The 17,942-nt window shown below is 46.3% G+C and overlaps 1 protein-coding gene across 3 annotated transcripts; it reads left to right on the top strand.

Moving 5' to 3' along the window:
• The first annotated feature begins 2,245 nt into the window (after positions 1 to 2,245).
• Positions 2,246 to 16,975, top strand: UBA1 (ubiquitin like modifier activating enzyme 1). 3 transcript variants are annotated; one of them, XM_072124904.1, is made up of 26 exons: positions 2,246 to 2,400; positions 7,968 to 8,081; positions 8,162 to 8,220; positions 8,427 to 8,595; positions 8,679 to 8,813; positions 9,003 to 9,109; positions 9,617 to 9,707; positions 10,219 to 10,351; positions 10,460 to 10,557; positions 10,647 to 10,793; positions 10,876 to 11,052; positions 11,135 to 11,245; positions 11,340 to 11,420; positions 11,870 to 12,025; positions 12,346 to 12,511; positions 12,650 to 12,846; positions 13,477 to 13,541; positions 13,966 to 14,161; positions 14,250 to 14,324; positions 14,407 to 14,596; positions 14,686 to 14,774; positions 14,877 to 14,969; positions 15,220 to 15,411; positions 15,492 to 15,593; positions 15,800 to 15,900; positions 16,094 to 16,975. In XM_072124904.1, the coding sequence occupies exons 1-26, from the start codon at positions 2,344 to 2,346 to the stop codon at positions 16,227 to 16,229; spliced, it is 3,237 nt and encodes a 1,078-aa protein (XP_071981005.1). In that variant the 5' UTR covers positions 2,246 to 2,343; the 3' UTR covers positions 16,230 to 16,975. The 3 variants fall into 3 exon arrangements, with proteins under 3 accessions (XP_071981005.1, XP_071981007.1, XP_071981006.1); XM_072124906.1 differs by lacking the exon at positions 2,246 to 2,400 and adding an exon at positions 2,444 to 2,556; XM_072124905.1 differs by lacking the exon at positions 2,246 to 2,400 and adding an exon at positions 4,957 to 5,110.
• Positions 16,976 to 17,942: the final 967 nt, after the last annotated feature.

Here is a 17,942-nt window from a genome sequence, read left to right as displayed (position 1 = left end):
AAATTCTGGCCCTACCATCCGAATGTCGCAGCAGAAATCGAGACTCATCAGACCAGGCAACGTTTTTCCAATCTTCTACTGTCCAATTTCGATGAGCTTGTGCAAATTGTAGCCTCAGTTTCCTGTTCTTAGCTGAAAGGAGTGGCACCCGGTGTGGTCTTCTGCTGCTGTAGCCCATCTGCCTCAAAGTTGGACGTACTGTGCGTTCAGAGATGCTCTTCTGCCTACCTTGGTTGTAACGGGTGGCGATTTGAGTCACTGTTGCCTTTCTATCAGCTCGAACCAGTCTGCCCATTCTCCTCTGACCTCTGGCATCAACAAGGCATTTCCGCCCACAGAACTGCCGCTCGCTGGATGTTTTTTCTTTTTTGGACCATTCTCTGTAAACCCTAGAGATGGTTGTGCATGAAAATCCCAGTAGATCAGCAGTTTCTGAAATACTCAGACCAGCAACAACCATGCCACGTTCAAAGGCACTCAAATCACCTTTCTTCCCCATACTGATGCTCGGTTTGAACTGCAGGAGATTGTCTTGACCATGTCTACATGCCTAAATGCACTGAGTTGCCGCCATTTGATTGGCTGACTAGAAATTAAGTGTTAACGAGCAGTTGGACAGGTGTACCTAATAAAGTGGCCGGTGAGTGTACATGAAGAAATGTAATACAATGGTTTTTGTAGTACTGTTAAAACTTTATATGTTTGGATACAGCAGCTAGGCTTCACACATGCTGGGTTTACAGGGCACAATAAGGAGCCAAACACTCCAACATTACAAACTTCTAAAACAGAGTTCTAGTAGGATGCTGCAATATGGACACATATCCAGTTCTGTCTAGTGGTCAAAGTGATGGGTATTGTCCCTGGAAAGATGTGTAGTCAGATCTTTTTGCATGTTGTTAGTAGCAGCAGCAGGATTGTGAAATATGGATGACATACACAAACGTACTCAATCAAATTTCTGCGCCAACTTTTATTGAGTAGAAAGAAGAGACTATGGAAATTAAAGGGTTTTCCCCATATTTTCAAGATGATTGTGGTCAGACAGCTGGTTCCCAGAAAATCATTTGGAAAATGACAGCGTCTCCGCGATCACGATTATTCTGAGGTCTATGCCAGTACCTGCTTCCAAATCAGTGTCTTTCTCCAGACAGCGGCGTCGATGGAAATGAGTGCAAGTAGAAGAGAAAATGAATCGACTCTTATTGCTGCCCCATCACATAGGTATGGATGAATTCACACACAGCATAATTTTATTCTATGGCCAATTCTAAGTGCCGGGGACTCAGAGCTGCTGGGGGGCCCACATAAGGAATCCATGGGTGAGGGGGGCTTATATAAAATAACCATATGGGAGGCATATTCTAGGAAACCGGAGTCTGTTTTAGTTTCTGAACTTTTAATGAAAATGAGTTCACTGCAAAGGGGCCCACTGAAACACGGAGCCGACCCCCGACTCTGGCACACACAAGGATTCACCTGTCAGGTCTTTGCACTTCACCTGATTATAAAACTGTGTATGAAATCTGATTTTACACTATGAAACGTGAACTGAACCTGCCAGAGCCATGGTAAAATCCTGGATATTTTAGACCTGACTGCCCCCAAGTAAACAACATTCCAACTAAAAATTAATTCACGTTCATGTTTCATAGTGTAAAATCAGATTTAATCCAGAGTTTTCCAATCAGGTGAAGTGCAAAGACATGATTGGTGAATCCTTGTGTGCGCCAGAGTCGAGGGTCGTCTCTGGTTTTCGGTGGGCCCCTGGGTGACAGAGCCTCAGTGGGCCCCTTTGCAGTGAACTCACATTCATTAAAAATTCAGAAACTGAAACAGTCTCCTGTTCCGTTAAATATGCCGCCAATTATAAACGTATCGGTGTGAAGGCGACTTAACACGTGCATAATTTTGCAACTTATTTGTCAGCTATATAAAATGGGTTACAGTGTTTATCTCGCCTTTTATTTATGGTGGGAAGAGATAAGCGGCTTACAGTCACCGCCGTCCTTATCAGAGGGCACAGAACCAGGAAATTCTTGTCATTAAGCTAAAGTCAGAAATTATATAACAAAGGTAGAAACATGGAAAAACCTATTAAAAAAAATTATTCTATTAAACAAATTAGTGTCATGTTACCCATTTCACACACAAACAACCCCCCCGCTACCACTATTCATGGTTCATTCCATTCACTCCCCCCCCCCCCCCCCCCCCCCATACACCAACAGAGGGATCTTCCATTCGCAGCCAGAGGGACGTCATTCCAGTAGACCCCAGAGCTTCATCGACGTCATCACTAGGCGCCGTTTCTTCGACGTCATATCACGCGACGCGGGAGACATGGAGGAGCGGCCGGCGAGGGATAGCGACAATTCATTGTGTGATAACCGGTCCCAGGTAACAAGTGGCGGGTGCTGGCGGGGGCCTCCGCGGGCTTCGGGGCTCATCTATTGGGGGTTTGGTGGGCGATCTGTGGCACGTGCGACTGCGTTCCATGCGCATAATAGACTCGGAGCGGGCTACAAAGGCTTTGTATTGAGACACGTGGGGCAGGTGAGCAGTGTAGCGCTGTGTGCCGGGGATGCATGTACTCCTGCTGGATGCTCTGCAGCCTGGAAACTACAAATCCCAGCATGCCCTGCCAGCCGCAGCCTGAAACGTGGAGTTAGATAACAGCTGGACAGCCACAGGTTGTAGGGAAGTTGTATTCATGCTGGAGATTCCTCTAGTACCATACAGGATGTGTGATCTGCTGCATTCTATAACAGGCTACATGACTAGGGATGGTGTCCTCTCTGGGGTCCCACTACTGGGACCCCCACTGATCACAAGCATGGGGGGGCTATGTTACGCCTCATAATATCCACAGTACAGATGTATAGAACTAAGCTGTGGTGCCTGATCTCTGTGGTCTAACTAGTGGGACCCCTTGTAATCACAAGAATAGGGGGAACTCTGGTGATATGACTTGTGATGTCTTTGTTATTGATGAATATAGAGGAGTCTAGTACTAAGCTGTGTTGTCTGATCTCTGGGGGGTCCAACTACTGGACCCCCACTGATCAAAGTATTGGGGTCCTATGTTCACCTCTGAATCTTTGGTGATAAAGATGGGGTTCTCAGATTCCTGGGGTTCTAGTGAGTGGAACCCCCCCCCCCCCCCCGATCACAACAGTGAGGGTCCTGTGTCCCTCCTTGAGTGTTTTGTGATACAGCATGTAATATGTGTTACTGAAGATAGAGCCGAGTATAGATTAATTAATTTTTTTATGGGGTTTCAACTGTTTGGACCCCATTAATTGTGCTCCCTTTAAAATGTTGATCTTAATGGATAAAAGCAATTGCATTGCCAAATTGTTTGGAGATCACTGGCAGTCCAGCAAGTGTGACCCCCGACTGATCACAATAATGTGGGGTGCTCTGTCCCCATATGAATGCATACTGCAAAGTTAGTCTGTTGGAATGATGGATATAGCACATATAACTAGTGTCTGATTTTCTTTAATGGGTGGATTTGACCTGATGGGATCATGAGAATTGGGCTCCCCTTTTAAATGCATATAATGAGACCACACAGTGTGTGGCTATATCCAGTGATCTCAGCCACAGCATCCAGAACCCAAGTGATGCTACACTTGATATCCATATTTTTGTTTTCCTTGTTATTGAATGTCAGTATCCAGTCATTTGTAACATCCGATTTTGGGATGTGCTTGAGTGTTTTAGGATGAGGCACTTCCCAATTTTAGGTGTTGCATCTATTACACCTTATTATCGCTACTGTACAGTTGATTATATGTAATACATTGGGAAGTTTCCATCATATTTTTATAAAAACTTATCAAAGGCAAGAAATTCTGTTGTTGTGTTCTTCCAAACACTATCATGGTGGTGACCCCTGTATCTATGGAGTGGCAGGGCACATGCGTCACCACCACCACTGCTTTCAGGATCCTCAGAAGCGTCATGTATAACTTTGGAGATGTCTTTGCGTCCAATGCTTCAGCTGTGGGATTGACTTCAACAGCCAAAGCCTGAAGCTGCAGTACAGATGTCTGGTGTAATCTTGTCATGGATAACTCTCATCACCTTCTTCCACAACAACATCCCCAATTTCCAAATCCCAGCAAATATCTCTAGATGTGCTCTCATCATTTCCTGACGGTGGTACAGCCTCAGGCTTGGGCCTGTAACTGTCAAATGTCTCTTAAGAAGTACAAAATTTTATATGGAAAATGGAGTACAAAATGGAGTTTTGTAACTGGTTGGTCTCCTGACTGCTCAAATCCTCTGCCCATGATGGCGGACGTAGTGGTCTGTATGATATGTATATGTCATGGATTCCGGTGCTTTCCTGGTGTTGGCGAAGGCGACTGATCTGATTTATAATCCTAATTTTCCTGACTTTTGTTGGGAGGATAGAAGGGGGGGGGGGGGGTTCTATATTTTCTTGACACTTAAAATATTTTTTGTTCTTTATTCAGATCTTGTGGTAATGTTTTATCTTTTTGATACAATGAACAAGGTCCTGTTTTTCACCTGGGACTTTTTGTATATCCAAGAAACAAGTCCCAGCAAGTCTTGCTCTGTAACTTCATGTGAACAACTTGTTGCTCAGTGTGCCTCGACATGAAGTTATTTACAGATGGCTGTGGTACCTAACACATGTATCAGAAACCGTTATGTCACATGTTCTGCCCCCCTTCCAAAAAATAGACGTCCATATTTGATCAGGATAGTTAGTGCGTTCCACGGTGGAACGCAAAGCCATTTTAGCTTTTCCATCCTTGCGAAGGGGCGGGCGGTCACGTGACCAGGCGGAGGCGCGCTCCGCGGTCGTCGCACTTGCGCCCCGCCCCCAAAGCTGTGACACGCAGGCACGTGGTTTTGAAGCTGTCAGAGCTGACGTAGTAGGCGTGGTTTTGCCGCGTCCTCGGCTTTCTATTGGCGGATGTTTGCCCCGCCTATGCTGTATAATAATGAGGCCGGGCGCGCTGCGCTCTTTTCTGCCGTGTTCCGGGCAGCCGCCATCTTGTTTTTGTGTTAGGCCGGAGCCGGTTGTGCGCGGAGATTAGAGAGAAGAGCGGGGCGCGCCCCGGTGGGATTGGTGAGTGCTGTGCCCCCGGATGTCCCGGGGCCTGTCCTGTGCGGGTGTCGCCATGTTCCTTTGTATTCCGCGGGTGTCTCCCACAGCCCTGTCATCCCTGTGTGTGCTGTCACTGAGTCATCCCGGCCGCCTGTGTGACTGTATATGTGTTGTGTATCTGTATACTGCCCCACCTGCTCTATATTACACCGCGTATCCCCCAATTATAACATCACTACACACATGACTTAAGTGACGGGCGATTTACACCCGATTCCTCGCCCTCCAGCTGTCAGGGTCCCCACACACTTATATTAACCCCTCGCAGACTGGAGGCGCAAATCTGTGACCATCACCGCTCTGGGCCCGGGGGGACACGACTTTCACTGCTGTGACTTTTTGTGCCAGAACTTTGCGGTGCTGATGTGCTCGGGGCGGTGCTGACGGGCCGGCGGTGTCACATATGTGACTCTTATTGTGTGTGTGAGGTCCGGTGCGTCACATTAAGTTTCATCAGATCTAGATAATGGGAGGGGGGGCTCACTTTCACTTTTCGGAGGGTCCTGGAACTGCACCAGGACCTCAGATCCCCCATCGCACACTCTACAGTCCCACCTGGATCTACGGACAATTGTGCGGCGGAGCAGACGCAGGGTTAATTCATTTACTTTCACTGATGGATTCCAGACCGGGGCGTGGACTGCGTGAACCTGACGCCCGGCGCCGCCCTGGGCTGACGGCTTCCTCTTCCTGGAAGGGATTAACCCCCGGAGTCCCCATACGGGGATTTCCAAGCTGGAACTAGTAGGCGGCGCTTGCAATATATATCTTGGAGTAAAAATACTGTTTTCGTTTTCTCACGGTGTCATTCATCATGTTCTGCCACACGACGCCTGGTGTCCAGTACGCAGTTGGATTGGTTCTGATTTGGTTGGTTTCGGGCAGTTTTTCCTGTTTTCTTCACTCTGAAATTTTCTAGCACTTTTTTTTGTAGTGTCCTCTGAGCCTCAGGTGCTGGGAGACGCAATGGCGGCACCTGCTGAGCTATGACGCTGTTCCCTTCCACTGACGTTGTGGCACCTGCGTTCACACCCAGCAAATCTGCAGACTGCCAAAAATACCTGATAAGTAGGCGGGCGCCCTATAACATGCAGAATGTAATGGCTGCATTCACACGTTGCATTTTTATTCCGCCCTGAAATGTCATTCATGCGTTTATTCCTATCGTAGATCTATTGAGACCCAAACGCTGGCTCTCAGGAACTAGCACCACGTGTAGTGGCCTCGCTGAACACCTTAAGTGTAAACACATATGGGATCAGGCAAAACGCCCCCCCTCCTTCCTAGTTGTGCTTGGATTCTGTGACTCAAAGCAACGTGTGAACGTAGTAGTAAATGGAGGTTATTTACTCCATGACGGTCTGGAGTCTGGTAGATTTACTGATCAGCTGTTACATTGTGCTATTGGCACACAGTAAGAGATCTATCTACAAACACTGCAATACAGATGTGTGCAGCAGTATATAAAAAGTCATCAAAAGGTCGTACAGTCTTACAAATGTTATCATGTCCTGCAAAAAAAACGCCACCTTACACAGCTCCCTAAGCCAAAGTATGAAAAAGTTATTCATGTCAGAATATGGAAAAATGAAGAATTAAAAAATCAAAACCTGTATAAATTTGTGATCCCCAAAATTGCACTGACCCGAAGAGTATATGGGAGTTGTGCCTTTGGGCTGCATTGTGAAAGCTGTAATAACAGGGCCCACAAGGACACAGTTCAAGAAAAGTTCAATGTATTTGTAGTTTTACTTCCTGCTTCCCAGTACATGGCATGGAAAATCACATAATGTCACAGGGAAGCGCACACAAAACCAGCCCTGATGAGCCTCCGGAGGTGGAAATATAAAGAAAAAGGTTATGGAGTATTAAAAAACTGTGCTTACAAGTTACTATAAAGTCTCCACATTAACAAGTGCGCTGATACACTGTAACAGATCTGACATCTGCTTGATGTAATGTACAGCAGAGGAGGGTATGATACGGCTTGGGCCCAGTTCCCACCTCCTGTTATTATCATTATAGTGACGGAAGATAGCGCAGGGGTGACTGATGTGTATAACCTCAGGCTTGTCCAGCGCCATCAGATTTTATTTGGGCATGTATTGTGCACCAGAAAGCTGGAGTACAGGTCCTGATAAATGTCTCTCTGACATCCAGTAGAAAGTTGTGTCCTCGTTCACTATGGGGTTGTCAGCTATAGGGTAAAGCTATGCTGGAAACCTCATTGGGTGTAGCTCCGCAGCACTGGCTTAACCCATAATGTATTTGGTGGACCAGCAAATCAGAAATACTGCCAACACTCCAGGTGAGCTGCTAAAAATGAGGTTTTTATTTACCCTTGCACCATAGTGTTGAAAAAGACCCAATGGGAGTGGAAACGTCTCTGTTCTCCTGAGTGGGTATAAACCTCTGCTTTTTATCATCTTATGGAGTGCAGCCGCTTCTTCATGTGGATCCCTGCACCAGGATTACCAGCACCCACCATAATTGGATGGTCTACCGGACCTACCTCCTGCGACTGCTCTATTTCTACCTACCTAGCGGAACATGGTGGAGCTAAGGGGATGCATCTGTGGGATTCTCAACTGCATCTGGGAATGTTGGGGGTGTCCCCAAGTGATGAGAGCAGCCGGACCCTCATTGCTGGAGCAGCTTCGTAATTATCGGTCACTTCACTTCCCTGTTGTGATTTTTGTCCACAGTTATTAGGGAGGGGGCGCAGCTGTTGTGTGAATGTGGGGGGGTTTATCATCTTGTGTCCTTCATGCATCACCCGGCTGTCATGTAATGTGATCTCTCCCTCTTATATTTGCAGATGTCCAGCTCGCCGGTGTCTAAGAAGCGTCGCGTGGCCGTATCTGATACAAAGACGGGTTCAAACTGCGCCTCCTCCAATTCTGTGAGCACAGAGCAGACTGCGCCAGCCAACGTAAGCACCCGGGCGCCTCGTCCATGGTTATAGGTCACGTGTAGATCGTCTCCGGTGCTAATCCCGATGTTTTCTTTCAGGGCATGGCTCGGAACGGGAATGAAGCCGAGATTGATGAGGGGCTGTACTCTCGTCAGCTGTAAGTATGAGCAGATAACACGGGGCTGATCTGTGTCATCTGTAATGTTTATATAGCCAGATCAGCAGCGCCTCGTGTCTGTCTTGTGTTGTCTCTGTAAGGATCCTGTCTCCTTAGTACATAGTGGGATAAGTGCTTACTCACAAGCAGCAGAAAACCCTGTTAAGTGTATTGTACTCCTTAGTAATGTGTGTTGTAACTTTCAGCTACGTCTTGGGCCATGAGGCAATGAAGCGGATGCAGAACTCCAATGTTCTCATCTCCGGAATGGGCGGCCTCGGCGTGGAGATTGCTAAGAACATTATCCTAGGAGGCGTCAAGTCAGTCACCATCCATGACCAAGCAAACACAACATGGGGAGACCTCTCCTCTCAGGTCAGCAGACGGCTGTAGACGGTCTGGTAGAGCTCCGCTTTTTGTGGCGCTCAGTCACTGATCATCATGTTCTTGAATGACAGTTCTACCTCCGTGAGGAAGACATTGGCAAGAACCGGGCAGAGGTAGCCCACCCCAGACTGGCCGAGCTGAACACCTATGTGCCTGTATGTGCCTCCAGCAGCCCCCTGAATGAGGAATTTCTCTCCAGCTTCCAGGTGAGTCGTTCTTGGATCTTGTACCCATTTCACCCCAATGTGACCCACTCCTCAGGTTCCTTACAGAAAGTGCCCTTTTGATGGTGTCACTTTTGTGTAGTCTGTAATATGTAGACACTGGTTGTACAAGATGGTGACGGGCTGCACTTCTACCCTGTATGTCGCCCTAATAATGTTATCTTTTTCCAGCTTGTGATTCTCGCTGATTCTACACTAGATGAACAGCTACGAGTTGGCGACTTCTGCCACGGTCACAATGTTAAGTTCATTGTTGCGGACACCAGGGGTTTATTCGGGTAAGTAGTTATTATGTGGGTTTATGACCAGTGGAGAGATGTTATAAGAGATGTATTGCACAGTGTGGACCTAAGTGCAGGACTTAAGTTTGGAGGTAACACATTGGGAGGGCTATAGGTTATGAAACATATAGGGGTATGGCACAAGGACATCAATGTATAGTCAGTGTCTGACACCTCCATAATCTTGAGAATAAAGTAGCGGCACTGTTGCTGTTGTGCGGAAGTACTCTTTTCTCAGGATCACTTGGGGTGGGGTCCTCAAGTCTTCATATGCCCCCCATATTTTCTGTATTGAATACTCGATGTATGTACTTATGGGGAGGTGGTGGCTCTTGGCATGTTAGGTGCTTAGTCGATCCTTCCTTGTACGATGTGTTGGTTTGTGAGATGCAGCAACATATGTTCTATATTTCACGGACCATACATAAAGGCTTCTCTGGATCAGTTATATCTGCTGGACTGAGTAATATCCTGCATTACATCTCTGATTTCTCTCTATTACAGGCAGCTGTTTTGTGACTTTGGGGATGATATGGTTGTACTGGACCCCAACGGAGAGCAGCCCTTAAGTGCCATGATTTCAATGATCACCAAGGTATGAAGATAAGGTTTCCTGGGTATCATATGTTGGAGTATATATTTTTGAATAAACCTTTTACTTTACATTTAAATCAACTATTTAAAAAAAAAGGCTAAAGATACTCTCCTCCGCTCTTCTTCATCTTGATACTGGTTCTTGATACGATTGGATCACCTAGAAAGGAAACTTCTAACTAGCAGCATGGAGCGTGAGGACAAGATGTCCGGTGCTCCAGGCTGCTTAATATGCAGATCTCTTGCATGACATCACCTCCCTCTCCAAGGAGGTGCGGGGGGCGTGCATAATTAGCAGCCCGGAGCGATGGACATCTTGTCCTCGCTCTCTGTGCTGCTAATTATAAGTTAATTTTCTAGGTGTTCCAGGCGTGACAAGCGCTGGGATCAAGATGAAATGGATCAATGGTTGATTTCCTTTAATGGCAGAGATGATTGACAGCTGGATAGGAGGGATGTTCTCTCAATGTATTTTGATATTCATATATCTTATTAGTGTGTCTTATTCCTAGGATAACCCGGGTGTGGTTACCTGCCTGGATGAGGCTCGGCACGGCTTTGAGAGTGGTGATTATGTAACGTTCACTGAATTACAAGGCATGACAGAGTTGAATAATGCTGATCCTGTGGAAATCAAAGTACTGGGTACGATCGTCCTTTCCATGTCTCCTCCATTGCATCACAGTAACCTGTCCTTAAATGTCTGTACATCTGTATGCACTCCATTGCATCAAACCTGTTTTTCTCCTGCAGGACCATACACGTTCAGCATCTGCGACACAACCAAGTTCACAGACTACGTCCGCGGGGGCATTGTCAGCCAAGTAAAAATGCCGAAAAAAATCAGCTTTGTAAGTGACTGAGCTGCTAATGATTCAGGAGGAAAATTGTTCTGTCTGAATCTTGTGCTGAATTTACCCAAACTATTCAATTCTTTTAGAAACCCTTAAAGGAATCTCTCCTGGAGCCAGAGTTCATTATCACAGACTTTGCTAAGTTTGACCATCCCGCGCAGCTGCACCTGGGCTTCCAGGGCCTCCATGCCTTTCAGAAGAAGAATGGGCGACTTCCAAAGCCACGCAATGAGGTGGGCGCCTGCGCCTCTTATGTTTTTCGCCAAGTGCTGGTGAGATATTTGGTGATTGATGTGGAGTCTTTATTGATCATAGGCTGATGCCGACGAGTTGCTGGCGCTAACCAAAGAGATCAATGATAAGTTATCAGGATCTGCAAAACAAGACGAACTGAAAGAAAGTCTCCTGAAGAAGCTGTCCTTCCAGGCCACTGGGAACCTCGCCCCTGTCAATGCTTTCATTGGGGGGTTAGCAGCACAGGAAGCCATGAAGGTACCGCATGTAACAGTCTGTCTATGTAGCTGGTGGGACGATGGTTCTGGCACTGGATACAATGATTGTTTTCTGTCTTCAGGCCTTGTCAGGGAAGTTCATGCCAGTCATGCAGTGGTTGTACTTTGATGCCATTGAGTGCATGCCTGAAGAGAATGAAGACTCCCTGCTCACCGAGGAGAACTGTAGTCCTGTAAGTGTCCTGCTTCTGGCCTGTCATTGTGATGTGACTCGCATCATACATTCAGCTTCTTCCTAACGTGTTCTCTTTTTTTTTCATCCAACAGAAAAAATCTCGCTATGACGGGCAAATTGCTGTGTTTGGGTCCGACTTTCAGGAGAAAATTGGCAAACAAAAGTACTTTCTGGTATGTGCGTTCTCTCCTATATTGTCCCATAGAGTAGTATTTCTGCAATAAAAACGATTAGGTGGTGAGAGGCAAGATGGCTGCCCACTATTGTAGGCCACAGTGTGTACACACAGAAGGAAGAACTGGCTCCATGTGCACACTGATGTTGATGGAGCCGAGTCTTTCATGTCTTTATACTGTGGATTTTGGAAAGGGGACAATCCATTCTAGGAAACATTTTGTAGGTGTCCAAATTTTGACAACAAAAATGTATTTTTCTTTCCTTCTAAAGAGTTACTGCTGTCTAGGCCATACACTAACTCTTTACTGGGGTTTTTCCAAAACCAATCTCCATGTAGTGAACCAGTAGGCAGTGTGTGTTTCATCTTGCTGATGAAGGAATGTTTCAATTATTTGTCCAAATTGTTATGAAATTTTAAGTAAGATGTCCCCTGTTTCATATTCAGGTTGGCGCTGGGGCCATTGGCTGTGAGCTGCTGAAAAACTTTGCCATGATTGGCTTAGGAGCTGGAGAAGGCGGTGAGGTCATTGTGACAGATATGGACACTATAGAGAAGTCTAATCTGAACAGGCAGTTCCTCTTCAGGCCTTGGGATGTTACGGTGAGTGCAGATTTTCTTTATATGAACATCGGTTGAATCTAACGATTGTAGCGTCGATCAATGTAATGTGTAAAAGGTGTTCTTGCTCTCCCAGTGGGTAAGATGCATCTGACATGGTCTTACATTATCAGAATATAATGTGCTTAGTCCTTTCTGCCTTTTGCAAGCACTTGCATGCTCAGCCAAGTCTCGTCTCTGTGTGTTTAGATGGGCTGGAAAAAATGGCTGTCGCTCCCTTTTGTGTCATAGGACAGCTGTGAGGGAATAGATTTTTATTCTGGTTTCCAATTTGCTGAACTTGTTGTTTTTACTTTCAACAGAAAATGAAATCCGAAACAGCAGCTGCAGCAGTGAAACAAATGAACCCAAGCTTGCACGTCACCGGGCACCAGAATCGCGTGGGCACAGACACGGAGAAGGTTTATGACGATGATTTCTTTGAAGCACTAGATGGAGTGGCCAATGCACTTGATAATGTAGATGCCAGTGAGTAGGCTGCGAATATTATGTTTTAGGGTTCTATTCATGGTAATGCAGTGGCCCCACTTCCATGCTCCTTGGTTGATGGGTGCCATTCTGCGGTGTAGCCTTTCATGAAGTGACTTGTATTCTATGTTTCTATAGGGATGTACATGGACCGTCGCTGCGTCTACTACCGTAAGCCACTTCTGGAATCGGGAACGTTGGGAACCAAAGGGAATGTCCAAGTTGTCATACCTTTCCTCACAGAGTCTTACAGCTCAAGCCAGGACCCCCCAGAAAAGTCCATACCAATATGTACCCTGAAAAACTTCCCCAATGCTATAGAGCATACCTTACAGGTAAATGGCGATGGTGGAATCTGTTCCTGATATGCCCAGAGGAAATGCATAAAGCTGCCAACGTGTAATGAACTTCATAGCACAAGACATGATCAGAGGACTTTACAGGCAGCCCCCTGGTTTATGTACAAGATAGGTTCCATAGGTTTGTTCTTAAGTTGAATTTGTATGTAAGTCGAAACCTGGACCGTGCGCGCGCCTACATAGGAAGTGCCGGAGACGTCGCGCGCAGTGCTGAAGCAGCTTCAGCTTTAAACATTAAAAAGTGTTTAAACCGCAATACCGCGGTTTATAACACTAACAAAAGTAAGCAACGGCACCAGCTCACCCTGAGCTGGTGCTCGGTATTTACAGCTTACACCTACCATTTGAACTGGTAGGTTTCCTTTAAGTAGGGGACTGCCTGTATTGTGATTTTTCGGAGGTTTCCCACAAGATGGTCATGCTATAGCACCACGGCTTAGACATCCTGAGGATATCGGTAGGAACCCGATATCCCCCCCCATCCTCCACCCCACCCCAATAATTTATCTATGGCGTTGACCTCTGTGTTACGGCCGTGCATATCTGTCTATAATCTCTCTATGTGAGCGTCAGTCAGGTGACCGCATCTTCTGTGATTATTTGCAGTGGGCTCGGGATGAATTTGAGGGACTCTTTAAGCAACCAGCAGAAAACGTCAATCAGTATTTAACGTGAGTATCAATGGTCCAGGCACAGAGTGTTTTCGCATGGATTTACATGTTATGTTGGGGGAAACTTGTGCTACAATTTTGCCAGGCGAATAACATGGTCGCCCATCCTCCTAGTGTAAAGATAGAAGAGTAAAATTCCAATCCCTGGCACCCCCCTTAAAGTAGTCGTGCCACAAAATACTCCAGTCTCCAGAATAGAATAAGTTTTCTATACGAAATGGAAAGTAGGTGTTAGTGGTCGACCTGCGCTCCATTCCCTTCTATGGGTCTTCAGAGACTGTTATACTGAGTCCCTAGATGTGAATGTAGCACGGGGCAAGCATTGTACACCTGTGCCTATGGGTCAGTTCAATGGAGTTTTCCACTCATTAGGTCTATTCATGGAAGTGAATTTTATTTAATGAATTTTTGTGTTGGACCTCAGGGACCCCAAATTCATGGAGAGGACATTGAAGTTGCCCGGTTCTCAGCCTCTGGAGGTGATTGAAGCCGTGTACAAAAGCCTCATAAATGACAGGCCCAAGAGCTGGACAGAGTGCGTGTCCTGGGCGAGTAACCACTGGCACACTCAGTACTCCAACAACATCCGACAGCTCCTGCACAACTTCCCACCAAATCAGGTAAGTGGCCTCTGACCCCCATGTCCTATACAGAGAAGATTAATGACAGGGGATCCATACTTACCTCTGCTCTCTTGTATCTTTGCAGCAAACCTCTTCTGGTGCACCCTTCTGGTCTGGCCCCAAAAGATGTCCTCACCCACTGACCTTCGATGGGAACACAGTAAGTTTTTGCAGGTATTGGGCGGAAGGGCCTGTGTCTGAGTTTATGGGTGATCTAGACGATGTTGTGCTCTCCTTCGCAGCCCTTGCACTTGGACTATATCATGGCCGCTGCTAACCTTCTTGCACAATCGTACGGTATTGCTGGATCCACAGACAGAGCTGCTGTGTTAGAAATCCTCAAGTCTGTCAAAGTGGTAGAATTTACTCCCAAATCTGGAGTGAAGATTCACGTGTCGGACCAAGAGATGCAAAATGCAAACGCTTCCATGGGTATGAGCCTTGTTTTAGGGGCATCACCAGGAGAGACTTATTATGGGGGTGGACAATGCTTTTAACTGAAGGCGCCATTTATTTTGTAGATGACAGTCGTCTGGAGGAGCTGAAGCATAATCTCCCTACACCAGAAAGTCTGTCTGGGTTCAAAATGTTTCCCATTGACTTTGAAAAGGTAATAAATCCTACGTATGGACATGAGTTGATGTTATGGGGCTGTACTCTAAGTTAAGGGATTGCCCGGCCTCCCTCACAGTGGATGTTGTCTGTTTTGTAGGATGACGACACCAACTTTCACATGGACTTCATTGTGGCCGCTTCTAATTTGCGAGCTGAAAACTATGACATCCCACCTGCGGACCGTCACAAGGTATGGACTGGTACAAGGGGCATCTAGTGTCATGTAATAAACTATTAATGAAGCTGGACAAGTCCATTGGGTAGATTGCCATAAACGGTGCATTTGCTCATAGGCTGAGGTGTTTGCCTAGAGGCCTAGCCTAGTGTGCATGTGAATATGGGGCTATTGTGTATAGCCGGTTAAGGGATCCTCTTTGGAAGTGTTCTGCCTGTTTGGTCAGGATGTATTACTCTTCAGTTCTGCCCTTCATTCTTTATAGAGTAAACTGATCGCAGGGAAGATCATTCCAGCCATTGCCACCACCACAGCGGCCGTGGTCGGCCTGGTCTGTCTGGAGCTCTACAAGATTGTTCAGGGACACAAGAAGATTGAATCCTTCAAGAATGGTTTCATGAACCTGGCCCTCCCGTTCTTCGGCTTTTCCGAGCCCATTGCTGCACCGAAGCACAAGGTAGGTTCTCGTCTTGTATGATTTACCTTTTAGCTCCTTCTTCTTGTGCATCAATGTAAGCGTTTATTAACTCTTTACAGTACTACGAACATGAATGGACTCTCTGGGACCGGTTTGAAGTCAAAGGCGTCCGGGAAAACGGAGAGGAGATGACGTTAAAGCAGTTTTTGGACTATTTTAAGGTGAGCAAGTCCATTCATCCTTTCCTGTTTGGGACGTTGTTACTTATCTGGCGTTGCCCATAATGTGACCTATAGCCGCTGCCGCTACCTGGGCCTCCGGGGTTGATACAAGTGGGAGTTGAGGGATAAGATGAGTCACTTTCTTACTGGATGATTAGCTGTCATTAACCAGCGAGGCAATGAACGAGTATTTCTATTGTCTGCAGAAAGAACATAAGCTGGAGATCACAATGTTGTCACAGGGAGTGTCCATGCTCTACTCCTTCTTCATGCAAGCCGCCAAGCTGAAGGAACGTCTCGAGCTGCCGTAAGTTTCCTTATCCATTTCTAATAAGTGAACTTTATTCCTTGTGGTTGTGGGTGCCTGTCGATGTGTGTTCTTATCCTTCTTGGTCCTGTCCCTGTGTGTTCTGCTCTGATCAACATGGTGGTCTTGGAGGGGGGCGGGGGATTGTTGTTCAGCACCTCTTGTTCACTCTTGTATCTTTCTGTCTTTGTAGGATGACTGAAATAGTCTCAAAGGTGTCCAAGAAGAAGATTGGGAAGCATGTAAAGGCTCTGGTGTTTGAGCTCTGCTGCAACGATGATGATGGAGAGGACGTAGAGGTCCCCTATGTCCGCTACACGATCCGCTGAGCTTCACCACATCTCCAGCTGCAGTGCACATTGGGGAGAGGTCTCTGGAGCAGATTGGAAATGGGCACAGGAGATGAGGGGGAGGGGAGCTTTAAAAAGTAAAAATGGAAAAAAAAAAGTAAAAGTTTAGGGAGTTTTACTGCTATTAACCCTTCTGTGCGGTGAAGGGATCATGACTTGGGGGGTGCACGAATCTCATTGTAAAGTAATCCTATCACCCGTCTGGTGTCGTGTGAGGTTTGTGATCATTTTCTGTGATATGACCATTTTTAACACCTAAAATCCGACTAACCTGCACCTTGTCCTGTCACCTGCACTCCCAGGCCTGACCCCTCCACCCCCCACTCCCTGAACCTGTCCAGTCTCTTCAGCACTTCTTTTTGCCAGGCTCCGGCCTCCGATGACATTTCCCGCTCCATGTATCTGTACCGTTAGTCGTCTAGTGCACAGGTTTGCTTAACCCTTCTGCCGCATGAGATCCCGTTCTGTAGGGAGAAGGGTTATTGGCTGTAAAGACGGGAGCTGGAGAGTTCTGTGCTCTTACCCGGACACCAAGTGCATGGGGAGCGTACAAATAGTTTTTTGCCTTGCCCACACTAACATCCAGAGCGTGCCAGTGACCTGAGGGCTACAGACAGTAAGATATAGCTTTAGTGTAATGAGAAATACAGTACTGCTGTTCTTGTAGAAATGTCTCTTTATACTGTGTTTGAAACCTGAAAAAATAATAAAAAACGAGAAAGGAATGAACGTCTGACCAAGATGTCTTATTATATACACAAGCAAGATTTACATACACAGTACATGGTAATTCTATCCTATGTTATACTCCAGAACTGTACTCACTATTCTGTTTGTGCAGTCACTGTGTACATAAATGACATTACTTATCCTGTACTGATCCTGAGTTACATCCTGTATTATACCCCAGAGCTGCACTCACTATTCTGCTGCTGGTGCAGTCACTGTACATACATGACATTACTTATCCTGTACTGATCCTGAGTTACATCCTGTATTATACCCCAGAGCTGCACTCACTATTCTGCTGCTGGTGCAGTCACTGTGTACATACATGACATTACTTATCCTGTACTGATCCTGAGTTACATCCTGTATTATACCCCAGAGCTGCACTCACTATTCTGCTGCTGGTGCAGTCACTGTGTACATACATGACATTACTTATCCTGTACTGATCCTGAGTTACATCCTGTATTATACCCCAGAGCTGCACTCACTATTCTGCTGCTGGTGCAGTCACTGTGTACATACATGACATTACTTATCCTGTACTGATCCTGAGTTACATCCTGTATTATACCCCAGAGCTGCACTCACTATTCTGCTGCTGGTGCAGTCACTGTGTACATACACGACATTACTTATCCTGTACTGATCCTGAGTTACATCCTGTATTATACTCCAGAGCTGCACTCACTATTCTGCTGCTGGTGCAGTCACTGTGTACATACATGACATTACTTATCCTGTACTGATCCTGAGTTACATCCTGTATTATACCCCAAAGCTGCACTCACTATTCTGCTGCTGGTGCAGTCACTGTGTACATACACGACATTACTTATCCTGTACTGATCCTGAGTTACATCCTGTATTATACTCCAGAGCTGCACTCACTATTCTGCTGCTGGTGCAGTCACTGTGTACATACATGACATTACTTATCCTGTACTGATCCTGAGTTACATC

The sequence above is a fragment of the Engystomops pustulosus genome, chromosome 9 (genome assembly GCF_040894005.1).
Source record: "Engystomops pustulosus chromosome 9, aEngPut4.maternal, whole genome shotgun sequence".
Classification (NCBI taxonomy): Eukaryota; Metazoa; Chordata; class Amphibia; order Anura; family Leptodactylidae; genus Engystomops; species Engystomops pustulosus.
Note: the sequence above shows the minus strand (reverse complement) of the source record. Positions and strands in the feature narration are given on the sequence as shown.

Excerpts from the sequence above, each read along its gene's own strand:
- UBA1 (XM_072124904.1), top strand. The coding sequence starts at position 2,344 with ATGGAGGAGCGGCCGGCGAGGGATAGCGACAATTCATTGTGTGATAAC. Across the intron at positions 14,162-14,249 it reads ACAACTTCCCACCAAATCAG|CAAACCTCTTCTGGTGCACC; the intron begins GTAAGTGGCCTC and ends GTATCTTTGCAG. Across the intron at positions 15,412-15,491 it reads TTGCTGCACCGAAGCACAAG|TACTACGAACATGAATGGAC; the intron begins GTAGGTTCTCGT and ends AACTCTTTACAG.